The sequence below is a fragment of the Bidens hawaiensis genome, unplaced genomic scaffold, assembly GCF_021521415.1.
Source record: "Bidens hawaiensis isolate Kalapana, Puna unplaced genomic scaffold, B.hawaiensis_p1.1 tig00046173_1, whole genome shotgun sequence".
NCBI lineage: Eukaryota > Viridiplantae > Streptophyta > Magnoliopsida > Asterales > Asteraceae > Bidens > Bidens hawaiensis.
The window spans coordinates 8,269-28,797 of NW_027505974.1; the positions used below are offsets into that span (position 1 = coordinate 8,269).

The following is a 20,529-nucleotide window of genomic DNA, read 5'->3' on the forward strand; positions in this document are numbered from 1 at the left end:
AAGCAAAGACTAAAAACTAGATGTAACTTGAATAAATGACTTCTATCTTGTGAGATAAGTTTGACAGTTATGCAGACAGTATCAGCTTATAAAAACAAACAGTCTTATATTTTCAGCTTGCAGATCTTCAGACCACATCTTCAGTTGCAGACATAAAAACAGATGAAATCAGCTTGCAGACAGTTTATGTCTGCAAAAACAAACAGCACCTTATTGTCGTTCAATGAATTAGAATACGAAGTATTAAACTCCAATTTGCTTTTCATAAACCAAATATGCTTCATTTTAAGCTAAAACACCAAACACCCATCACTCCAGTAGATGTAATACTAAACTGTCAATATTACTGATTCAGTTAAGAACAATTCAGCAAGCATTTGAAGCTTATAATATTATTAACATCTGACTACATAACATAACCAAACCGGTCTACATCTAGGTGGCAAAAAGAAACCTCATATCAGCCTCGGTTAGCCTTCCCAATGCTTCATTACACCCACCAACAGTCCTGCATTGTAAACAAACAAGTGTTACAATAGAACAAACCTCACTTAGTTCACGAGCTAGAGCTCGCTTCAAACTTTAAGCTGAATGTAAATTACCCTTCAAACACCAATTTTTTCTTCTCTTGCAAATTCAGAATCCGCTCCTCAATTGTGTTCTCAATTACAAACCTCACAACCCTACAAGTCACGCAATTACGTCAACACGGGTTTGTTATGAAATATTAATATTAATAATAATAAAAATAACTGACCTGATTGGTTTGTATTGACCGATACGATGGATACGATCCTGTGCTTGCTGCTCCACAGCAGGGTTCCACCACGGGTCCATCAAGAACACCTAAACCTCGAAAATCAACAACTATAGAAGAAAATATATAAAAGTGATTGATTTTGAGGTCTTACATGCGATGCAACCGTAAGATTTAAAGCAACGCCTCCGGCTTTTAAGCTCATCAAAAAAACTTTGCAGTCTTTGTCATCTGTGAATCTGGCAATTGCAGCTTCTCTAGCAGCCATGGTCATAGATCCATCTAACTGAACGCATTTCACACCACACTGCAAATTCAAATAATTAAAAACTCATCTCTATAATAATTCCCGTTTTCAGATATATGGTTTAATATATAAATAACTTATGTATACAGCCTAATGAGCTATATACAACACCCTGATGCACAAAATCTTCACCCTTGCAGACGTGCACCTCAAGACCGTGCCTCAATTCTGTCTGCCTTTTATATGTACAAAACCCTCATGCACAAAACCTTCACCCTTGCAGGCATGCACCTTAAGACTGTACCTCAATACCGTTCAGTCGTCCACCTTTTGTACGCACTGTGTGTCATCTAATCAGGAGTGTTGATTGGGCAACACAACTAGATTTTTAGTAAGACTGGTCGGGTTATTTGAGTATTGAGTTTTGGAGAAGCTAAATAGTACCAACCTAGATAAAGTTCAGTTTAATTGTTAATGGGTTGGTTCAGGTAGAACACTAGACTGCTGAAACCAAGTGTGCTACCCGATACATGAATAGCCTCGTTAACCAAAACCCGATTACCAATTAAACCAAATCTTATCACTTGGTTAGTGTTGGAGATGTGTTGTCTTCAGCCCAGCCCATCAGCCTATTGATGGGTTAGTCAAAAGTTAGAGGAGAGGCAGAGACGGGCCTGACCAGCCCTAATAGCTCAAGCCCAGTTTGTTAGTTTCTTGTTCAACAAGATTAGCAAAGGGTTAAACCCTAATTAGCTAGACTATAAATATATCTCTTGTACTTGTAATCTATCATCACTAAATAATAAACCCTAGTTGCCCCCGTGGACGTAGGTTACACACTGTAACCGAACCACCACGTAAATCTCTCGTGTTTGTTTTTTGATTTCTGTTCGTGTGTGTGTGTGTGCTTCGATACCTAACAACTGGTATCAGAGCCAGGCTCGGCTCTTGATCATCGAAGAACACCAACCCAGTCGTAACCCACCCAAAACCGATCCTAGCCAACTGCTAGGGTTTTGCTGGAAGACAACCCAGATCTGTTGCAGTTGACCGCAGTCATCCCTGACCCACCAAACGCAGCTGCTGCTGCTGATCAGTTTGAGAACCGAACAGCTGCTGTTGTTGGTTCTGTTCAGTCCAGAAACAGAAGTAATGGCTGAAGACGGGAAGACCAGAATTGTGGTATTTGATGGGAAGAATTTTGGATGGTGGAAGATGCAAATCACGGATTTGCTAGTACAAAAGGATTTGGATTCGGCTCTAGGGACTCCTCCTACACCGATAACACCAGCTTGGACAGCACTATAGGTCAACAATCCGGCTTACTCTATCTATGAATGTTGCATACAACATCCTAGAACAAACCACATCGCGTGGGATTATGGAAGCGTTGTCAAACATGTACGAGAAGCCATCTGCTGCCAATAAAGTGTTCCTAATACGGGAGTTAGTTAACACGCGCATGAAAGAGGGAAGTTCAGTTACTGCTCATATTAACTTGTTTAATTCTCACTTGCCTCGTTTGTCTTCCATTAATTTCAAATAGATGATGAACTACAAGCGTGCCTACTTTTATCCTCATTACCTAACAGCTGGTCAGGAACAATCACTGCAGTTACCGGGTCAGTTGGATCCCAAGCTCTCACGTTCAGTAAGGTTCGTGATTTGATACTAAGTGAGGATTCGAGAAGAAGAAGCACTGGAGAGACAAGTTCGTTACTCTGTACAGAGGGTAGAGGAAGAAACAGTAGTAGGGGAGGAAACAGAGGAAGATCAAAGTCTAAACGAAGAAGTAAGTCAAGATCAGCAAAACCAAGGAAATACATAGTTTGCTGGAATTGTGAAGAAAAAAAGTCGATGCACCAACCCACCTAAAGAAAAGAAAGAGGTGAACGCTGCCACTACAGCATCAGATGATGCGCTTTTATGTTGTGTCGAGAATCCTGTTGAAGACTGGATTATGGATTCGGGAGCATCTTTTCATGCTATTTCTAGCACGAAGATGATGAAACTACGAACAGGTAACTTTGGTAAAGTTCGTTTGGCTAATAATCAGTGTCTTGATATAACAGGAATGGGAGACATAGACTTAAAGACTCCATTGGGAACCACTTGGACCTTGAAAGATGTTAGGGTCATTCCAGGTTTAAGGAAGATGTTGATATCCATTGGTAAGCTTGATGATGAGGGATATTATGTCACCTTTGGTAGAGGACAATGGAAAGTAGTGAAAGGTAGTATGGTGATTGCTAGAGGTAAGAAAAGAGGTACTTTATATATGGTTGAAGTACTAGATGAAGGGGTTAATGTAGTGACTAGTGGGCTGAGTCAATCAAAGTTATGGCATCAACGACTTGGTCACATGAGTGAAAAGGGGTTGAAAATGCTTGACGCCAGGGGAAAGCTTCCAGAGTTGAAGAGGGTCGAGTCTGAGTTTTGTGAACCGTGCGTCTTTGGCAAGAAAAAGAAGGTAACTTTTGCGAAGACAGGTAGAGCACCAAAAGCTCATAAATTAGAGCTAGTTCACTCAGATGTATATGGACCGACATCGGTCGCTTCAATTGGAGGATCTCGCTACTATGTTACCTTCATCGATGATTCAACACGCAAGGTATGGGTTTACTTAAACATAAATCTGAAGTTTTTGGTATTTTTAAGAAATGGAAATCTACTATTGAACTTGAAACTGATTTGAAGGTTAAGTTTTAAAGTCCGACAACGGAGGAGAATACATCAGCAAAGAATTTATTGATTATTGTGCTGAAAGAGGGATCAAGATGATAAATACAGTTCCGGGAACTCCGCAACAGAATGGGGTTGCAGAGAGGATGAACAGAACATTATGTGAGAGAGCCAGAAGTATGAGATTGAATGCAGGGCTCCCAAAGATGTTCTGGGCTGAAGCAGTTAATACTGCAGCTTATCTTATCAACCGTGGGCCCTCAGTATCCTTGGGATTCAAGATTCCTCAGGAAGAATGGAAGGGTAAAGCTGTAAATTATGATCACCTAAGAATTTTCGGGTGCAATGCTTATGACATTAATCCAGAAGGTGACAAGTTAGATGCTAAAGCAAAGAAGTACACACTCATTGGTTTCGGGTCAGAAAAGATGGGATATAGGCTTTGGGATTTTGAAAGCAGAAAGGTAGTCAGAAGCAAGCACACCGAATTCAATGAAGCAGAGCTGTACAAAGACAGAAAGTCGGTCAACTTAGAGGTTCAGACAGAAGAGGTTGAGTTCGAAACCACAAGTCAGAGAAAAGAACCAGTTGCAGAATCTGTAGCAGGACCTGAAGATGATTTAGATCCCGAGCTTGATAATAATGACGGTGGAGTTGAAGAACCAGTGGGGTCTTCAGATAGTGGGAGCTCAGAGTCTGAAGAAGAGCCTCCACAACAGCCACAACAACCTGACAAGTGGGTCAGGAGATCATCCACCAGAGCTACTAAACAGCCGGATAGGTTCAATCCCAGTCGTACAAGTCCTTCGGTTAATTATCTTCTTTTAACTGATACTGGTGAGCCTGATTGCTACTCTGAGGCAGTTAAGGTAAAAGAATCGTTCCAGTGGGAGCAAGCAATGAAAAAAGAAATAGGCTCTTTAGACAAGAACAAGACTTGGGTTCTTGTCAAGCTTCCGCAAGACAAAAAAGCTCTTCAGAATAAGTAGGTGTACAGGATCAAAGATGAAAACGATGGATCCAAGAGATATAAAGCTCGTTTAGTGGTTAAAGGGTTTCAACAGAAAGAGGGGGTCGATTACGGTGAAATCTTCTCTGCAGTTGTGAAGATGACTACTATCAGGGTGGTTCTTGGTATCGTTGCAGCAGAGAACTTACATTTAGAGTAACTAGATGTCAAGACAGCTTTCTTACATGGAGATCTTGATGAAGACATCTACATGAAACAACCAGAGGGTTTTCAAGTAAAAGGTAAAGAAAATTGGGTTTGTAAATTGAAGAAGAGCTTGTATGGTCTGAAACAAGCACCGAGACAGTGGTACTTGAAGTTTGATGACTTCATGGAGAGAATAGGTTTCAAGAGTTGTGAAACTGACCACTGTTTCTATCTAAAGAATTTCAAAAATTCCGACATCATTCTACTTCTGTATGTAGATGATATGCTGATAGCAGGGTCTGACATGAATGAGATTAGCAAGTTGAAGAAACAAATGTCTAAAGAATTCGAGATGAAGGATTTAGGTGCAGCCAAGAAGATACTCGGGATGAGTATTACCCGAAACAGAAAAGTTGGTTCACTAACACTATCTCAGGAGAAGTACATAAGCAAAGTGTTAGAGAAATTCAAGATGAATGATAAGAAGACTAAGACTAGAAATACTCCATTAGGAAGTCACTTGAAGCTTACCAAAAAACAATCACCAAAGTCTGAAGAAGAAAAATCAGAGATGGCGAAGGCTCCTTATGCATCAGCGGATGGGAGTCTCATGTATGCTATGGTGTGCACTCGACCAAATATAGCTCATGCTGTTGGGGTAGTCAGTCGATTTATGTCAAATCTTGGTAAAGAACATTGGGAAGCTGTCAAGTGGATACTCAGATACTTGAAGGTTACCCAAAAGATGGGGTTGTGTTTTAAGGGTAAAGATACTATGCTTAGAGGTTATACTGATGCAGATTTGGGAGGTTGCAGAAAGACATACAAAAGCACTACAGGGTATGTTTTTACAGTGGGAGGCATAGCAGTGAGCTGGACTTCAAGACTTCAGAAAAGTGTGGCTCTATCAACAATAGAGGCCGAGTATATGGCTGTTGCAGAAGCGAGCAAAGAATTAATTTGGTTGAAGACTTTTCTTTAAGAATTAGGAAAACATCAGCATGATTACTCGTTGTATTGTGACAACGAGAGTGCAGTGAAGCTTGCTAAGAATCCTGTCTATCATAGCAAGACGAAGCACATTGGGAGAAAGTATCACTTTGTGAGGGAATTGATTAGAGATGGAACAATCAATTTGAAGAATATCCCAGGTGCTAAGAATCCAGCAGATATGTTAACCAAGTCTGTGGTGCTGGATAAGCTGAAGCAAAGCTTCAGCTGGTCTCCAGGAATAGTTGAGGAGAATGGGGTAACTAGGAAAAACTGAAGATACGGGGAATTCTTCATTTTACAGAAGTACAGAAGAGATAGTGCAGTGAGGTTCGAAGACACCAAGTGGGAGATTGTTGGAGATGTGTTGTCTTCAGCCCAGCCCATAAGCCTACCGATGGGTTAGTCAAAAGTTAGAGGAGAGGCAGAGACGGGTCTGGCCAGCCCTAATAGCTCAAGCCCAGTTTGTTAGTTTCTTGTTCAACAAGATTAGCAAAGGGTTAAACCCTAATTAGCTAGACTATAAATATATCTCTTGTACTTGTAATCTATCATCACTAAATAATAAACCCTAGTTGCCCCCGTGGACGTAGGTTACACACTGTAACCGAACCATGTAAATCTCTCGTGTTTCTTTGTTCTTTGATTTCTGTTCGTGTGTGTGTGTGCTTCGATACCTAACAGTTGGTTGTTCCAAAACTCAATACCCAAATAACCCAACATGTTAAACCTGAAACCCAATTGTGTTACCCAATCAATACCGCTAGTCAGAGTGACATTGGGTCCGTTGAGTTATTCGGTATAGTTATAAACGTCGGGCCAAGTCAGAAGCAAGCTGCCTATGGGCATCTCAGGTGCGATTCTTAAAAGCCATATGAGAATTGAAGCCAAAGGATTGTTGCAAATTGAGATCCTTATATTGTGTAGATAAACCTAACCTTTAATCTCATAGGTAAAGAACTAAAAACAAGTAAAACATGTAAAACAACTTTTACCTTCTGTAATGAATAGTGTATGAGATCCAGAAACGATGTGAACTGGCTGAAAACAATTCCTTTAGCAGAACCATCCCTTTCAACCATAAATCTGATTTCTTCCTTCTAAAAATTATTCAATCACATTAAGTTAACGTGTAAGTAAATTAAACAAGTAAAATAACGGGTCTAAACTAGTAATTTTGTATAGGTAAGTTGAGCTGACCCGAGCCATTTTTTTCAAAAATTACTGCTTCTTAATTTATTAATACATGGGTTGGCACAAGCACGACCCATTTAGCTCAAATTCTTCTAGTTTTTACCTTTTTTTGCAAACAGTACTTCAAATTTACAACAAAAAAAACACACAAATATCAAACAGCTACATTGTAATTATAAAATATTATGTCAATTTCTATTTTAAATTTTAAATATTAACATAAAATACCCAATCAATTAAACTCATGACATTACACATTAACAAAATATAAAAAAATGAATTAAACAGAATAACGACAAACCCTCCTAATTAACACGAGCACGTTAACTAAACAGATTCGCAAGTTCGACCTGAAACTAATCCGAACCGGTTACACTAAAGCCAAACCCACAAATTCCATGTTAGGTTTGTATCATCAATCATGTCATAGACTCACACCGCTAAATAAGATTAATAAAACAATACCATATCAATAATTTTGTGCCTGTTTGAAAATTTTCAAAACCGAGTCTGTTTATAATACCCGTATACCCAGCGTGCATGTTCGTGCTGTATCAAACATGCCACTTTTCGGATTTTACATATAATAATTAGTTTGTCAAATACAATTACAAAAAATCTCCATAAAAAGCCATTTTTTAAATAAATTTATTCAGGAAATTTTATGCATCAACTGTTGGCCGGTTCAACTGGTTTCCTTTTAAGCTAATAAAATGGCACCTCTACATAAGATTACGGGTGTTAAACGGGTTATATTCGTGGATTAACAGGTCCAACCCAACTTGAACATGATACTAAAATGAAAACTGTGTCAACACATACGAAACTAAACACGACTCATTTAAATCAATCTTTTACTTTTTCAAAAAATATACTTTAAATTTAGAATTTTACGACAAAAAAGTACACACATGTATAAAATAGTTGCAGCGCAAAACTAAAATCTTATGTCAATTTGTATTGTAAGTTCCAAATATTGACATAAATTACCCAGCCAATTTAACTTATGACATAATAAAAACATTTAAATTTAAAACAAATGTAAAAGGTGTTAAACGTGCTGGTTAACATGATCACGACCAACTTATACTAAACCCAAACCCACAAAATTCGTCTTAGGTTCGTGCCATGTCAGAGATTCACAACCATAAATAGAATTAGCAAAATTAAAGCTAAGATATAAATAATAAACGCATACCAGAGCATCAATTTTTGTGCTTGTCTGGAAATTTTCAAGACGAATTCTGTTAATAATACTGGATGCCTTAAATCCTTTAAAACTTGATTTAGCCTTCTGAGCTTCTTGATTATTATTACTTGCGCTGAAGTCAACCGTAAGCGGCTTTGAACACGATGGGCAGGCGGGTTGTCCATAGCTAGCAGAAAATTCAATCAAGCATGACTTACAGAACAGATGCTCACATGATGTCACCTGAAAGTCATATATTTCATAACTTAATCAACATTTAATTTCGACTTTCAAGTTAAGCTAACTTTTTTAAAATTAATATAGTACCACAGGGTCTTCTGCTGCGTCATGACATAAACCACAAAATTGTTCATCAGTTGATTTGGTCTCTGTCTCGGTTCTCCTTGCAACAGCAGTTTTGGAGTACACCACAAGGTATGGATGGTCAACAGCCTGTGGGCAAACCAAAGTTAGAGAAAAAAGTCTTTAAAATATTGAAAACTGTATAAAATAGTTAGTAACTTGTCGCAGGCGTGTTAAGAGGTCAAAAATATGAGCATAATTGTTCATCAGTGTTCCTTCTTCAATATAACTGCAAATAAAATCATTAGAAAAAAATTTGGTTGTCAAATGAAAAAAAAATTCCAAACACCCTTACAGCTTAGATGGACCAATTAGAAGGCACAAATTCCAATAACATTAATGTAAAAAAATTCCCAGATGTTAATACATTTTTATCACTTAGTGATGAAAGATCAACACAAACATACGTAAAAAAACAAAAGAAAGCCAAAACAAACATGTAAATAGTGGCGAATGATTGTAATTTGGTAAACGCAAGAGATTAAGCATGTAAAAAAACTGAACGAGCAATGAACTGTTCGTAAACTGTTAGGCACAAAGTTCAAGTTCGTTTATGTTAGTTTACTTAATAAACAAACATGAACAACAGTGTTTGTGCCCTGCTTGCGGTGCGCGCATATAATGTATATATGTGTGAACCCTTGGGTGGGCAAAAGTAAAATTGCACTAATTTTGACGTTATTTTACTAATTTTGTGAAAATAACGTTAAAAGTGATGGAAGGTTAATCAGGCATCATGTGGTGGCGTTGATAGCCGAAAGACAAGGGTACATGCACCAATCAGCCGGCGTCCCGATGATTGAGTGCTATGTGCCTTATGTAATATGTCCAAGGCTTGATGCAAAACTACTATCGAGCCGGGGGTCTCACCGGAAGCAGCCTCTCTATCCCCATTGGGTAGAGGTAAGGCTGTCTACATCTTACCCTCCTCAGACCCTACCATAGCTTTGCTATTGGTGGGATATACTGAGTACGATGATGATGATGAACAACAGTGTTTGTTCATTTAGTTAACAAACATGTATATATGTATCATTCGTAAACGTTCTTTTACATTCGTACATTTAAATTCGTTTATTTTGTTTATATTAGCTCGTGATGTATGTTAATGTCCGTTTTGTTTGCATTGCTTGTATGGTTAGTTTAATTTTTTAAGCCCATTGCAGTTCAGTCTAGTTTAATGAAATTATAACATCACCTATTACAATTTAGTATAATTTTATTAACTGTTTTTGGCCCAACAAATTGATGTTCATTTATTGCTTCTGGTTCACGTTCGTGAATTGTTTGTTTATATTTTCATAAACAAACAATTCATTTTCTTAAGTAACAAACACGAAAAAGAACACCCCTTTTGTTTACTTGTCCGCTTTTGATCTTTTCTTCTGCTAAAACTTATACAAGCGGACATGAACATGCCCCGTTCGCTTCGTTCGTTTACATACCTGTATGTTATATAACAGAAAATATAATAAGATAAAAATAAAATTACGTATTGAATTGCGCTTGACTTTCAGTATAGAGTGAAGTATAATAATCCTGCTCTGTTATATCAAGGTAGTCACGCCTCAAAGAAATCTGCAAACATCATCCAAAATGTAAGAATTTTGTAATGATTATTAAACACATAAGCATCGGTTTATAGGTTTTTAAATCAACAATAAAACATTAAAACTTACTATTCTGGGGGGAAGTGCAAGATCTGCAGCTCTACCCTTTTTGGTACGCCTTAATAATATGTTTTTCAAAACCTTGTCTTTTAGGAGAATCATAGCTCTTCTACCATCATCACTACGCCCTCTATTTGCAATTGGATTAGCAATATACTGTTTTTAACAAAAAAAAACACACATCAATTATGTTCTTTTAAACAAACATACATGTATAAAACACTTTGTTCATTTAGTTAAACTAACGAACATGAACACTTCTTTTTGTGGACGCTCATTCATTTAAATTTGTTCGTCACTTTACATATTTTAATATATTAGTTTACTATATTCTTGTTAATTACAACTTAGTACATTTTGATAACTTTTTAAGCCAAAAACAATTTTCATCACATTGCCTCGTAACTATTTTACCTCAGTAATATCCGTTCACATGTATTCATCTATGTTCATTTGTTTACGTTGACGAACCATTTGTTAATACTGTTAACAAACTAACATCTCATAAAATAACACGAACATGTTCATTTTTTTAACGAACGAACACGAACAAGAAAACCCCGTTCAATTAGTTATTTATGTTCCATCGTTTGTTCGGTCAAAGTTAAACGAACTAACAACATGCTCCATTAGTGTCCGTTCCTTTCGAGCTAAAAAAATCAGTAATCTCAAAGCATAACTCACTCTGTTCCACCAACAAAAGTGCCTCACTGATTTGTGAGGGCAATTTGGGCATGTTGAATTTGAACTGTAATCAAGCACTTTACAATCACAGTCTTTACACATATAGTAAGAGTACGGAGTTATTTGTAAGAAACGAACCTACACGAAAAAAAAAATTTACAGTTATGAAAAAACAATGGCAAGATATAATATTAACTTGTACGAAAAAAAACTTACAAGTGAGTAGAGTTCACCAACACGATTTTGAAGAGGAGTGCCACTTAAAGCCCATTTATAGGACGATTCTAAAGCAAAAACAGCTCGTGTGGTATTACATCGTCTATCTTTTATGTAATGAGCCTGTAAAAAGAAATTGCATAACAATAAGCACTGGCCCGGTGGTCTCATAAACATGATATAACTGAAGGTGCAAAAGCAGCGTATTATAGATGTTTGCAAGTTCCCAGTATATAAACAGCAGTGTCTAAAGAAACACCATTGACACATACTATACAAACACCACTGTATGGCATACCGATACAGGCCATATGACGTGGATAAACTGGTCATACAGTCGTATAGCGTGTTAGACTAGTACATCATATTGCCCATAATGTTTTTTTGAGTAAAAGGTCGTCAAATTATACGATACGTACAATGTGGTCCAGTTCCACTGACACAGAAGTGATAAACGTAACCACTAACAAAGCCATACGGCCCGTATGACAACTTTCGCTTATCATACAGGCCCGTATGATGACGTAACCTAATGTTTGCTAGCATCACTGGTGTATCTATAACAACTCTTTATATAAACATTAACACTAAAAGTTTATATAAAATTTTGATATTAAGCATCAAAACAGTAGATCTCTAAAACATACCTCATCCAAAATTATGCGATCCCATTTTACAGAGTGCAAAAAAGATTTTATACGCAAATTACATCCGGAACCCGATGGAATATCCGAAAAACCAACCGTTTCTAAGTTTTCTTTCTTCCTCTTACCCTTTGTCTTCATTTTACTTGACTTCATTTCATCATCCTCTTCATCAGGTAGATCTTCCTTTGAAAGAGACAATTTTTCATTAACTTTTGCTTTCTTTTTGCACTGCTTTGACTGTTTTGCAGTTTTGACCGCATTGGGACCACAAAAGTACCTAAGATGAACCTTCATCTTCTTTGCATAAAACATTTTTCCACACCACTGACACCTGTCTTTTGGTTGCATGACATTTTTTCTATATTCCGCCTCAACAATTGAGTAGGTAGTTATAATAAAATCATACTCCGAGAATTCAAAAAGTGTTTTCCCTCTGTTGGGTCCATGATATACCAATACCTTAGTGCTTCCTTTCGTAGTGAACCGGTCAATCTCATTAACCCATTGCATGACCGCAATTAATGGGCAAATAACGAGAGTTGTTTTGACACATGGTAGCCCTGTAGAGCAACCAGTAGCCAGCTCAGCAGACTCACCAAGCTCACGACGAAGTGCCCGTTTAGCAAGCACAAGAGCAATCGCTTGCACCGTCTTCCCCATTCCCATTTCGTCTGCAAGAATACCGCCTCGTGAAGCAGATTCTTCCTGCTTTAATCCCCATGCTAACCATTCTTTTTGATACCTTAAAAGTGGCATGATCAGATCGGGTGGCGGGTCAACGGTTTCTGCCACTATCTCATTCAAACTATCCAAGCTAACATCCTCTGTCATATGCTGGTCAAGCCAGTTCTCGGTCTCTTGTTCCCAAACTTCCCACATTAAAGTTGGTTTCGTCTTGTTTCCTTTCTTCCTTGAGATTTTCTTTATCACGGTATCGACAATTTTATCAATCTCAAGTTGATCAATATCAACGGCCATTTGTTGGTCAGCCCTTTTCTTAGCTTTTCCCTTGTGTGAAGCAGTTTTCCTTGTCTTAACTTCAAAATCTGATGCATCAGTGAGCACCACATCTTCCCCATTGTCGACACCTGCATTTATTTCAGAACGAGCATTCATTTCAGAACCAATGATATGTTAAGAAGTGCACATAAGGTCTTGTGTTATTAACCACCAAATGAAGTGCCTAAAAAACAATCTATACCTTCATGACCAGACTCACTGTAATCGGAATCTGAAGAAAAGCTATCACCTTCATCTTCATTGTCGAGAGGACTTTTACCTAATTTAACAACACAACTGAATCAAATCAAGTCTTCTTATCAGCACATAAACCCTAGAAGAAATCCGGTGGTTACCTTTGTTATTGTTAGGAGGATCGGACGATCGAGATCGAAGCTTCATGGACGCGCTGAAATTATCAAAATTATTTCTAGGGTTTTTTTGGGACAAGACTGAACAAGTGAAGTGATGTTATGAGCGGTCGCGGTAAAACCTCTATTTATTTATATATATACCCTTGATATTGATGTTAATGGGTTACAGCATTTATTTACGTGTCCCTTAGAAATAAATTATAATAAAATACTAGGGGTGTCAATTCTTGACACGACCCGAAACTCAACCCGAAACCGACACGAAAAAAAATAGGTTTTGGGTCGGCTAACACAACCCGTTTAAAAAATGGGTCAGGTTCGGGTTGACCTGTTTTCTAAACAGGTTAGGTTCAGGTTGACCTGTATAAAAACGGGTTGACCCGTTAACCCGTTTAATTTTAGATATTTTAAAAATAATTTTATATTTCCTCTTTAGTTTTAAAATGTGTTGAAGAATTTAATTATTTTTCATTCCCCATATTACCTTTTTAGGTCTCCTCTAAAATTCTATTTTTCGTGAACGACACTTTTAAATTCTCAGCCAAAATTTCATTACCCAAAATGTTTTTCTTCTGTCTATTCACCAATATGCATGAACATATCGTCAAATCCATCCTAAATCGACTCATGCTTAAATTTCATTTGAATTTTACAATATATGGTTTTGATTTTATTATAATTTGTATATCGGATTATATAAATTAACTTGTTTATAAAATATGGGTTAAACGGGTCGTGTTCGGGTTGACCTGAATTTATGTGTGTGCGGGTTAGGGTTGACATATTTGACACGAATAATAATATGGGTCAGGTTCTGGTTGCACATTTCAACCCGTCAACCTGCAAACCCGCAACCCGTTAACTCGTCAACCTACCAACCCGACACGTTTGACACCCCTATAAAATACTAACCATCAAACATAAAATTTTCTTTTTCTGTTTCTTTTTTTTAATATGTAGTCGATTTGGATTTTCAGGTTTCCGACAATTAATTTTAGGTATCCATCCATCAGATTGGGTTTATTTCTTATATTTAGTGATGTTTCCATGTAGGCGACCGTAACATCCCGTTTTCTAGTTTCGGTTAATAAATGAAAATATGGGTTATTATGAGTTGAGTTAGTGTCGGGTTAAATGGATATGGGTTATGGACTTGGGTTATGAAGGAAAGAGGGAAAACCATGGGCTTAAGCCCATGATCCATAATTATATAAACTTTAATTCCCATTTAATCATTCATTTCACACATATTCCATACACCACCAAAACACACACTTAGCTCTCTCTCATCTTGCTCTCTCTCTCTCTAGCCGAAATCACCAAAGAAAACCGATCCCGATCCAAGGTATGATAGTATGATGTTGTATGAACTCAAACCCATTAGATTTAGTCGCGAAACGACGAGCCGACACCGTTAAACCGTTAGAGTCACGAGATCCGGGTGGAATCGGGTATAAACCGAACCTAAGATGAGCTTAGGGTTCACCCTAGCTCAGATCTGGATCGAACGGGACGAAAAACGGAGAATACGATGGCTGGAGGGTAACATGATCAGCTAATCACAGTTGGCCACTCTTATTACCTGTTAGCCTTACTATCCATGTACTAAATGGTTCCTTAAGTGATAACGTTTGTGTTTCCTTATAAAATACGATGGCTGGAGCTAAGAAAGTTGCTGGAAGAGGAGGACGTACGGGACGTCGTGGTAGGCCACACGTTGTCCGAGAACCGTCAGTAGAATCAGCTACTAACGCTGAGGGGGAAGGAAGTGCAGCCGGTGGAAATCCGAGTAACACCGAAGGGTATCAACTTGACCCTGATGTTCAAGCTGCCATTGCTCAGGCGGTAGCAGCTGCTGCAAAGAATTGGAATCGTGAAAATTCCGCTGGAAGTCATTCAAAGACTGCTGAGAAGTCTGGGGAAAAGAGTAAGAGGGATGATGAAGCAGAGAATGAGGCCTCTAGTGTGGTTAAGTCAGTGAAGGTAGATGATATGAGGAGAGGCTGAGGTGGGTGCAACTACAAGTCATTCAAAGGTTGTGACCCACCGAAGCTAACTGGCTTAGGTGATGCCATCACTACCATCAAGTGGATAACCACGATGGACAAGGTTATTCGAATTAGCGAATGCCGTCCCGACCAAGCTGTGGGTTATGCTACTCAATCTTTTGGTGATGAAGCCATGTACTGGTGGGAGTCGGTCGAACAAAGAAAGAGTCGGGAAGAGATAAAGGCGATGAGATGGGATGATCTGAAGGAGTTGGTAATGAAGAATTTATGTGCTGATGTGGAGGTGGAAAGGGTTGAAAGGAAATTCTTGAGTCTGAAGGCGGGTAAGATGACATACCGCGAATACACCACTAAATTCAACCGTATGTCAAGGTTGGTGCCGGACTTGGTGAATACTGAGGCCAAGCGGATCAAGTGTTATCTTCGGGGGCTGCCTCAGAATGTTCGCGTCTTGGTCAAGGCTGGTAGACCGGGTACTTTTGATTCTGCTGTAGGGCTGGCAGAAATGGTGTATGATGATTTGTCGACAGATGATGTGGTGGTGGAAGAGAAGAAGGATAAGAAATGGGTCGCTCCTGCTAAGCGACCCAGTACACAGTTGTGGAACCCTAAGAGCAAGCAGCCGAGAGTGTGGGAGAGGAGGTCGTGTAGAACGTGCGAGAAGATGCACGCTGGAGAATGCAAGTGGGGCACTTGGTCTGATGTGTGCCGTAAGGGTGGGAAGTCCCATGGTGGGAAATATAGATCATGGTCGAATGCTTGTTACAAATGTGGTAAGGTGCCCACTTTGCTCAAGATTGTCATGCAAAGCCCATGTGTTATAAGTGCTGGCAGACAGGCCACTTGGTGCGGACTTGTACGAGTGGTGAAGCTGGTGGAAGTGATAAGAAAGATGCTGAACAAGGGAGGCCAAGGACTAGGGCCTACATGCTGACCCGAGAACAGGACAGACAGATTCCTGATGTTGTGCCCGGTACGTTTTTAGTAAACGGTATCTCTGCTTCGGTATTATTTGATTCGGGTGCGAATAAGAGTTTTATAGCTACGACATTTAGTAAACTAGCTAAAATGAAATGTTGCCAAGTGTCAGAAACCTTTATAGTAGAAACTGCTAGTGACACTTCTGTTAAAATAACGAAAATGGTTAGGACTGTTAGATAGAGTTAGAGGGACATGAGTTCCCTGTTACTTTGTATGTTATGACCTTGGGAGGGTTTGATGTAGTTTTGGGAATGGATTGGTTGTCTGAATATGAAGCTTAGATAGTGTGTAAGAGTAGGATAATAAAGCTAAAGTCGTCTGATGGTAGTACGGTGACAGTTTACGGTGATAAGGAAAGTTCAGGGCTTAACGTCATTTCGATGATAAAAGCCGAAGGGTTATTAAGACGAGGGAGTGGTGCTTACCTGGCGTATGTTTTCGACGCTACGGCCGAGACGAAAGAGATAAAGGATGTTCCTATTGTGCGCGACTACCCAGAAGTATTCACTGAGGATCTTCCGGGGTTGCCACCAGAGCGAGAGATAGAATTCCCAGATAAATTTAATACCAGGAGCCCAACCCGTCGCGAAAGCGCCTTACTGTCTAGCGCCGTCCGAGATGAAAGAATTGATGTCCCAACTGCAAGAACTCATCGACAAAGGTTTCATAAGACTAAGTGTTTCCCCGTGGGGCGCGCCAGTGTTGTTTGTAAAGAAGAAGGATGGGAGTATGAGAATGTACATAGACTTTCGCTACTTGAAACAACTTTAGGAGTATACCCAATAGTATCATCACCAATAATTGGTGCCATATAAACTTCATCTAGATAATATGAGCAATTAGGGTGAACAGACTCCAAATGAGCACGAAACCGAGGTTCCCACTTGGCAAAGTCACTAAACTTCATCAATCTTGGACATTTCGAATGTGAACCTATCTCGGTATCAAGTTGCAACATTTGTTGCATCAGCATGTTTTGAGAAGCCAATGCATACATACCGACCATTTTTGACAAGTTTTAAAAATTTAAGGGTGTAGCGAATCAACCAGCGAATAAGATTAACGAATGGTAAATGTAACGAACTATAAACAGTTGTAGCGAACTGTGAACAGTAGATTAACGAATCAAATCTTAACGAAGCTAAGATTGATCAGATAGCGAATCAAGATTGAGTTTAACGAATCAATCTAACGAATCAGAAAGTCAACGAATCAGATTTAACAATAAGTCAAACTAATGAATTGACTAACGAATTAGCTAGCGAATTGATAAGAGAAACTTAACGAATTAGAAAGTATTCAGTAGCGAATCAATAAGAAAGACTTAGCGAAATAGATAACGAACCAGCTATAGTTGATTAGCGAATCAACTATAACGAATCAGGTTGTTACAATGGTTTGTAACAAACTCTGACACGTGGCAAAGGTTGTTATGACACAAATCCCAAAGTGAACACGTGTCACACGAATCCGTTGAACACGAATCAGATGTTGATGTGAACTGGTTAACGAATTACTTGGATCTTATAGAGAATTAACTAACTTAGATAACGAATCAAAGTGAATAATATAACAAATCATCAAAAAGATGATAGCGAACCATATTCATCTTCAAATCTTCAACTCTTCAAAGATAAAATTCCAGATCTTCTGGAAATGAAGAACATCAACCCAGAAACTTAGATCTGTAATACAATATCAATTCTTAACCAAAACTCACAAATAAACTACCAAACGACTCGTAAATCGATCGCGAATCCAAAACACCTAAACTCGTAACCGATTATTTCTTATTACCAACTCAATTATACTAAGACACAAACTCTGTTTCAGCCACAAACCAAACCAATACCAAATCAAACCAAAACCAAATCACACATCAATTTCGATTCATAATACCTTTCCAATACATTAACCAACTCAAATTCAGTCCAATTCGTCCATAATTCACTCAATTAACCTTAAATTGATCCAAAATCACCCAAACATAACACTAACAAACCAATACTCTAAATAACCACCAAATCAATTGTAATTTGAGCCCCGAAAGCTCTGATACCCCTTGTTGGAACCCTGGATATCAATCCTATAACTATAACAGATCTCGGATCTGTGTTAATATGATTAATACCTTAATATGGATCTAGCTCATAATTACGTATGATTAAGTGTTATATGTGTATTATGTATTATCAGTATATATATTAGTAGTTGTATAATATTAAAGATGAAGATCGAGAGAGAGTTTTGACACAACTTCGTTAATTATCTCCCAAAACTTAAATTAAACGTGAACAGAGTTCACATATAAATAGAAGACGAAACTAGTTCGTTAACATCCCTTAACGAACTAGATTTCGCTTCGTTACATACATTTAAACGAAATAAACTAACGAATCACCCCTTGATTCGTTAACATCCCCTAACGAATCAGGAGGAAATAACCTTAAGGCTTAGTTCGCTAAAGTTGTTTAGCGAACTAGGCAATACATATAACGAACTAGAGAATAACTTAATAGTTTATTACATTAAACATAAAACAAATACTTTAACGATAATTACAAAGACTCAAGACGCAAAACCGTGCACTAACAGTCTCGCCTTAGGAAGGAATTATCCGTTTCAGAAAGAGAGGGAAGTTGAGTCCGAGGTACATTGGACCGTTTAAAATTATAGATCATGTAGGTGAAGTGGCTTACAAGCTGGATTTGCCCGAAGAGTTAGAAGGAATTCATTCTACCTTTCACGTTTCTCACCTAAGGAAATGTTTAGCCGATGATACTTCTCATGTGCCATTATTGGACATTGAGGTTGATGAACAGTTGAACTACATTGAACAACCAATCGAGATAGTTGATCGAAAGGAAAAGCAACTCCGACACGAGGTTATACCCTTAGTGAAAGTGATATGGAAGCATCGCAAAGGATCAGGCGCTACCTGGGAAGCCGAGGAAGAGATGCGCAAGTTATATCCATAGTTGGTTTAGTAATAGTTAGGTTTCGGGGACGAAACCTCTTTAAGGAGGAAAGACTTGTAACATCCCGTTTTCTAGTTTCGGTTAATAAATGAAAATATGAGTTATTATGAGTTGGGATAATGTCGGGTTAAATGGATATGGGTTATGGACTTGGGTTATGAAGGAAAGAGGGAAAGACCATGGGCTTAAGCCCATGATCCATAATTATATAAACCTTAATTCCCATTTAATCATTCATTTCACACATATTCCATATACCACCAAAACACACACTTAGCTCTCTCTCATCTTGCTCTCTTTCTCTCTAGCCGAAATCATTAAAGAAAACCGATCTCGATCCAAGGTATGATGGTATGATGTTGTATGAACTCAAATCCGTTAGATTTAGTCGCGAAACGACGAGCCGACACCGTTAAACCGTTAGAGTCACGAGATCCGGGTGGAATCGGGTATAAACCGAACCTAAGATGAGCTTAGGGGTCACCCTAGCTCAGATCTGAATCGAACAGGATGAAAACGGAGAAAACGGTGGAGAAATAAGCAGGATCTCGCTTTTCCGGCGAGATCCCGGTTATCCGACAAAGGCGGCGCCGGAAAGTGGTACGAGGTTAGAGGGATGTCAGAGAATGTTCTGACATTCTCTGACCGAACCCTAATTCGTTAATGGGAAGTTAACGAACTAGAGGTGATTCGCCAAATAATTCGTTAAAGGGAGCATAACGAACTAGCTTCAGTTCTTATTCGATTCGTTAAAGAGAAAAGATAACGAATTACCCTTGATTCGTTATAGTCATTCGTTAAAAGAAATAATGAATTGGAAGGTCCAATTCATTACGCGGACTGATTCGTTATATGGACTGATTCGTAAAAGGACTAGTTCGTTATAAGGTCCAATTCGTTTAAATAACCAGTTCGTTAGAGGGTTCAATTCGTTACAGGAACCAGTTCGTTATGATAACCCAATTCGTTAAGAATAAATTAACGAACTAGAAGTTTGAGTTAATGACAGAACAATCCCTGGACTTAGGAAAGAATGAGATAATTATATAATAGTCCTTGGGCTTTGATGATTTATGAGAGACACCTTTAAAGGTTAATGAGTAACGATTAACTAACCGGTAATGATCCAATGAAGTAAAAACCGGCTTAGATACGTGAGATTAGTTAAGTTGATAATAAGAAGAGCTAGAACTGTATTTAATATATGTAATGATTATACAGTTAGTCGTGCACAACTAAGGAAAGGAATAACAATTAACGACGAGCGTAACCTAATTCAGGTGAGTTCCTAGCCTCACTTCCTTGTTATGTTTTCGGGGCTGTGTGTATACTCGATGTGATAGTTAATACACTTACCTTAAGTGGTAAGTGTATGCGTTGTATGATTTATGTA

The 20,529-nt window shown here is 38.4% G+C and overlaps 1 protein-coding gene across 1 annotated transcript; it reads right to left on the reverse strand.

Moving 5' to 3' along the window:
* Window positions 1–320: 320 nt before the first annotated feature.
* Window positions 321–13,196, reverse strand: LOC143616208 (ATP-dependent helicase rhp16-like). The gene is made up of 15 exons (XM_077089103.1): window positions 13,151–13,196; window positions 12,997–13,074; window positions 11,796–12,883; window positions 11,149–11,271; window positions 10,933–11,070; window positions 10,258–10,404; window positions 10,071–10,156; window positions 8,738–8,807; window positions 8,543–8,668; window positions 8,225–8,458; window positions 6,828–6,932; window positions 912–1,064; window positions 758–846; window positions 603–683; window positions 321–508 (listed from the first exon to the last, which is right to left on the reverse strand). Exons 1-15 carry the CDS (start codon window positions 13,194–13,196, stop codon window positions 436–438), a joined length of 2,637 nt encoding a protein of 878 aa, XP_076945218.1. The 3' UTR covers window positions 321–435.
* Between the last annotated feature and the right edge of the window lie 7,333 nt (window positions 13,197–20,529).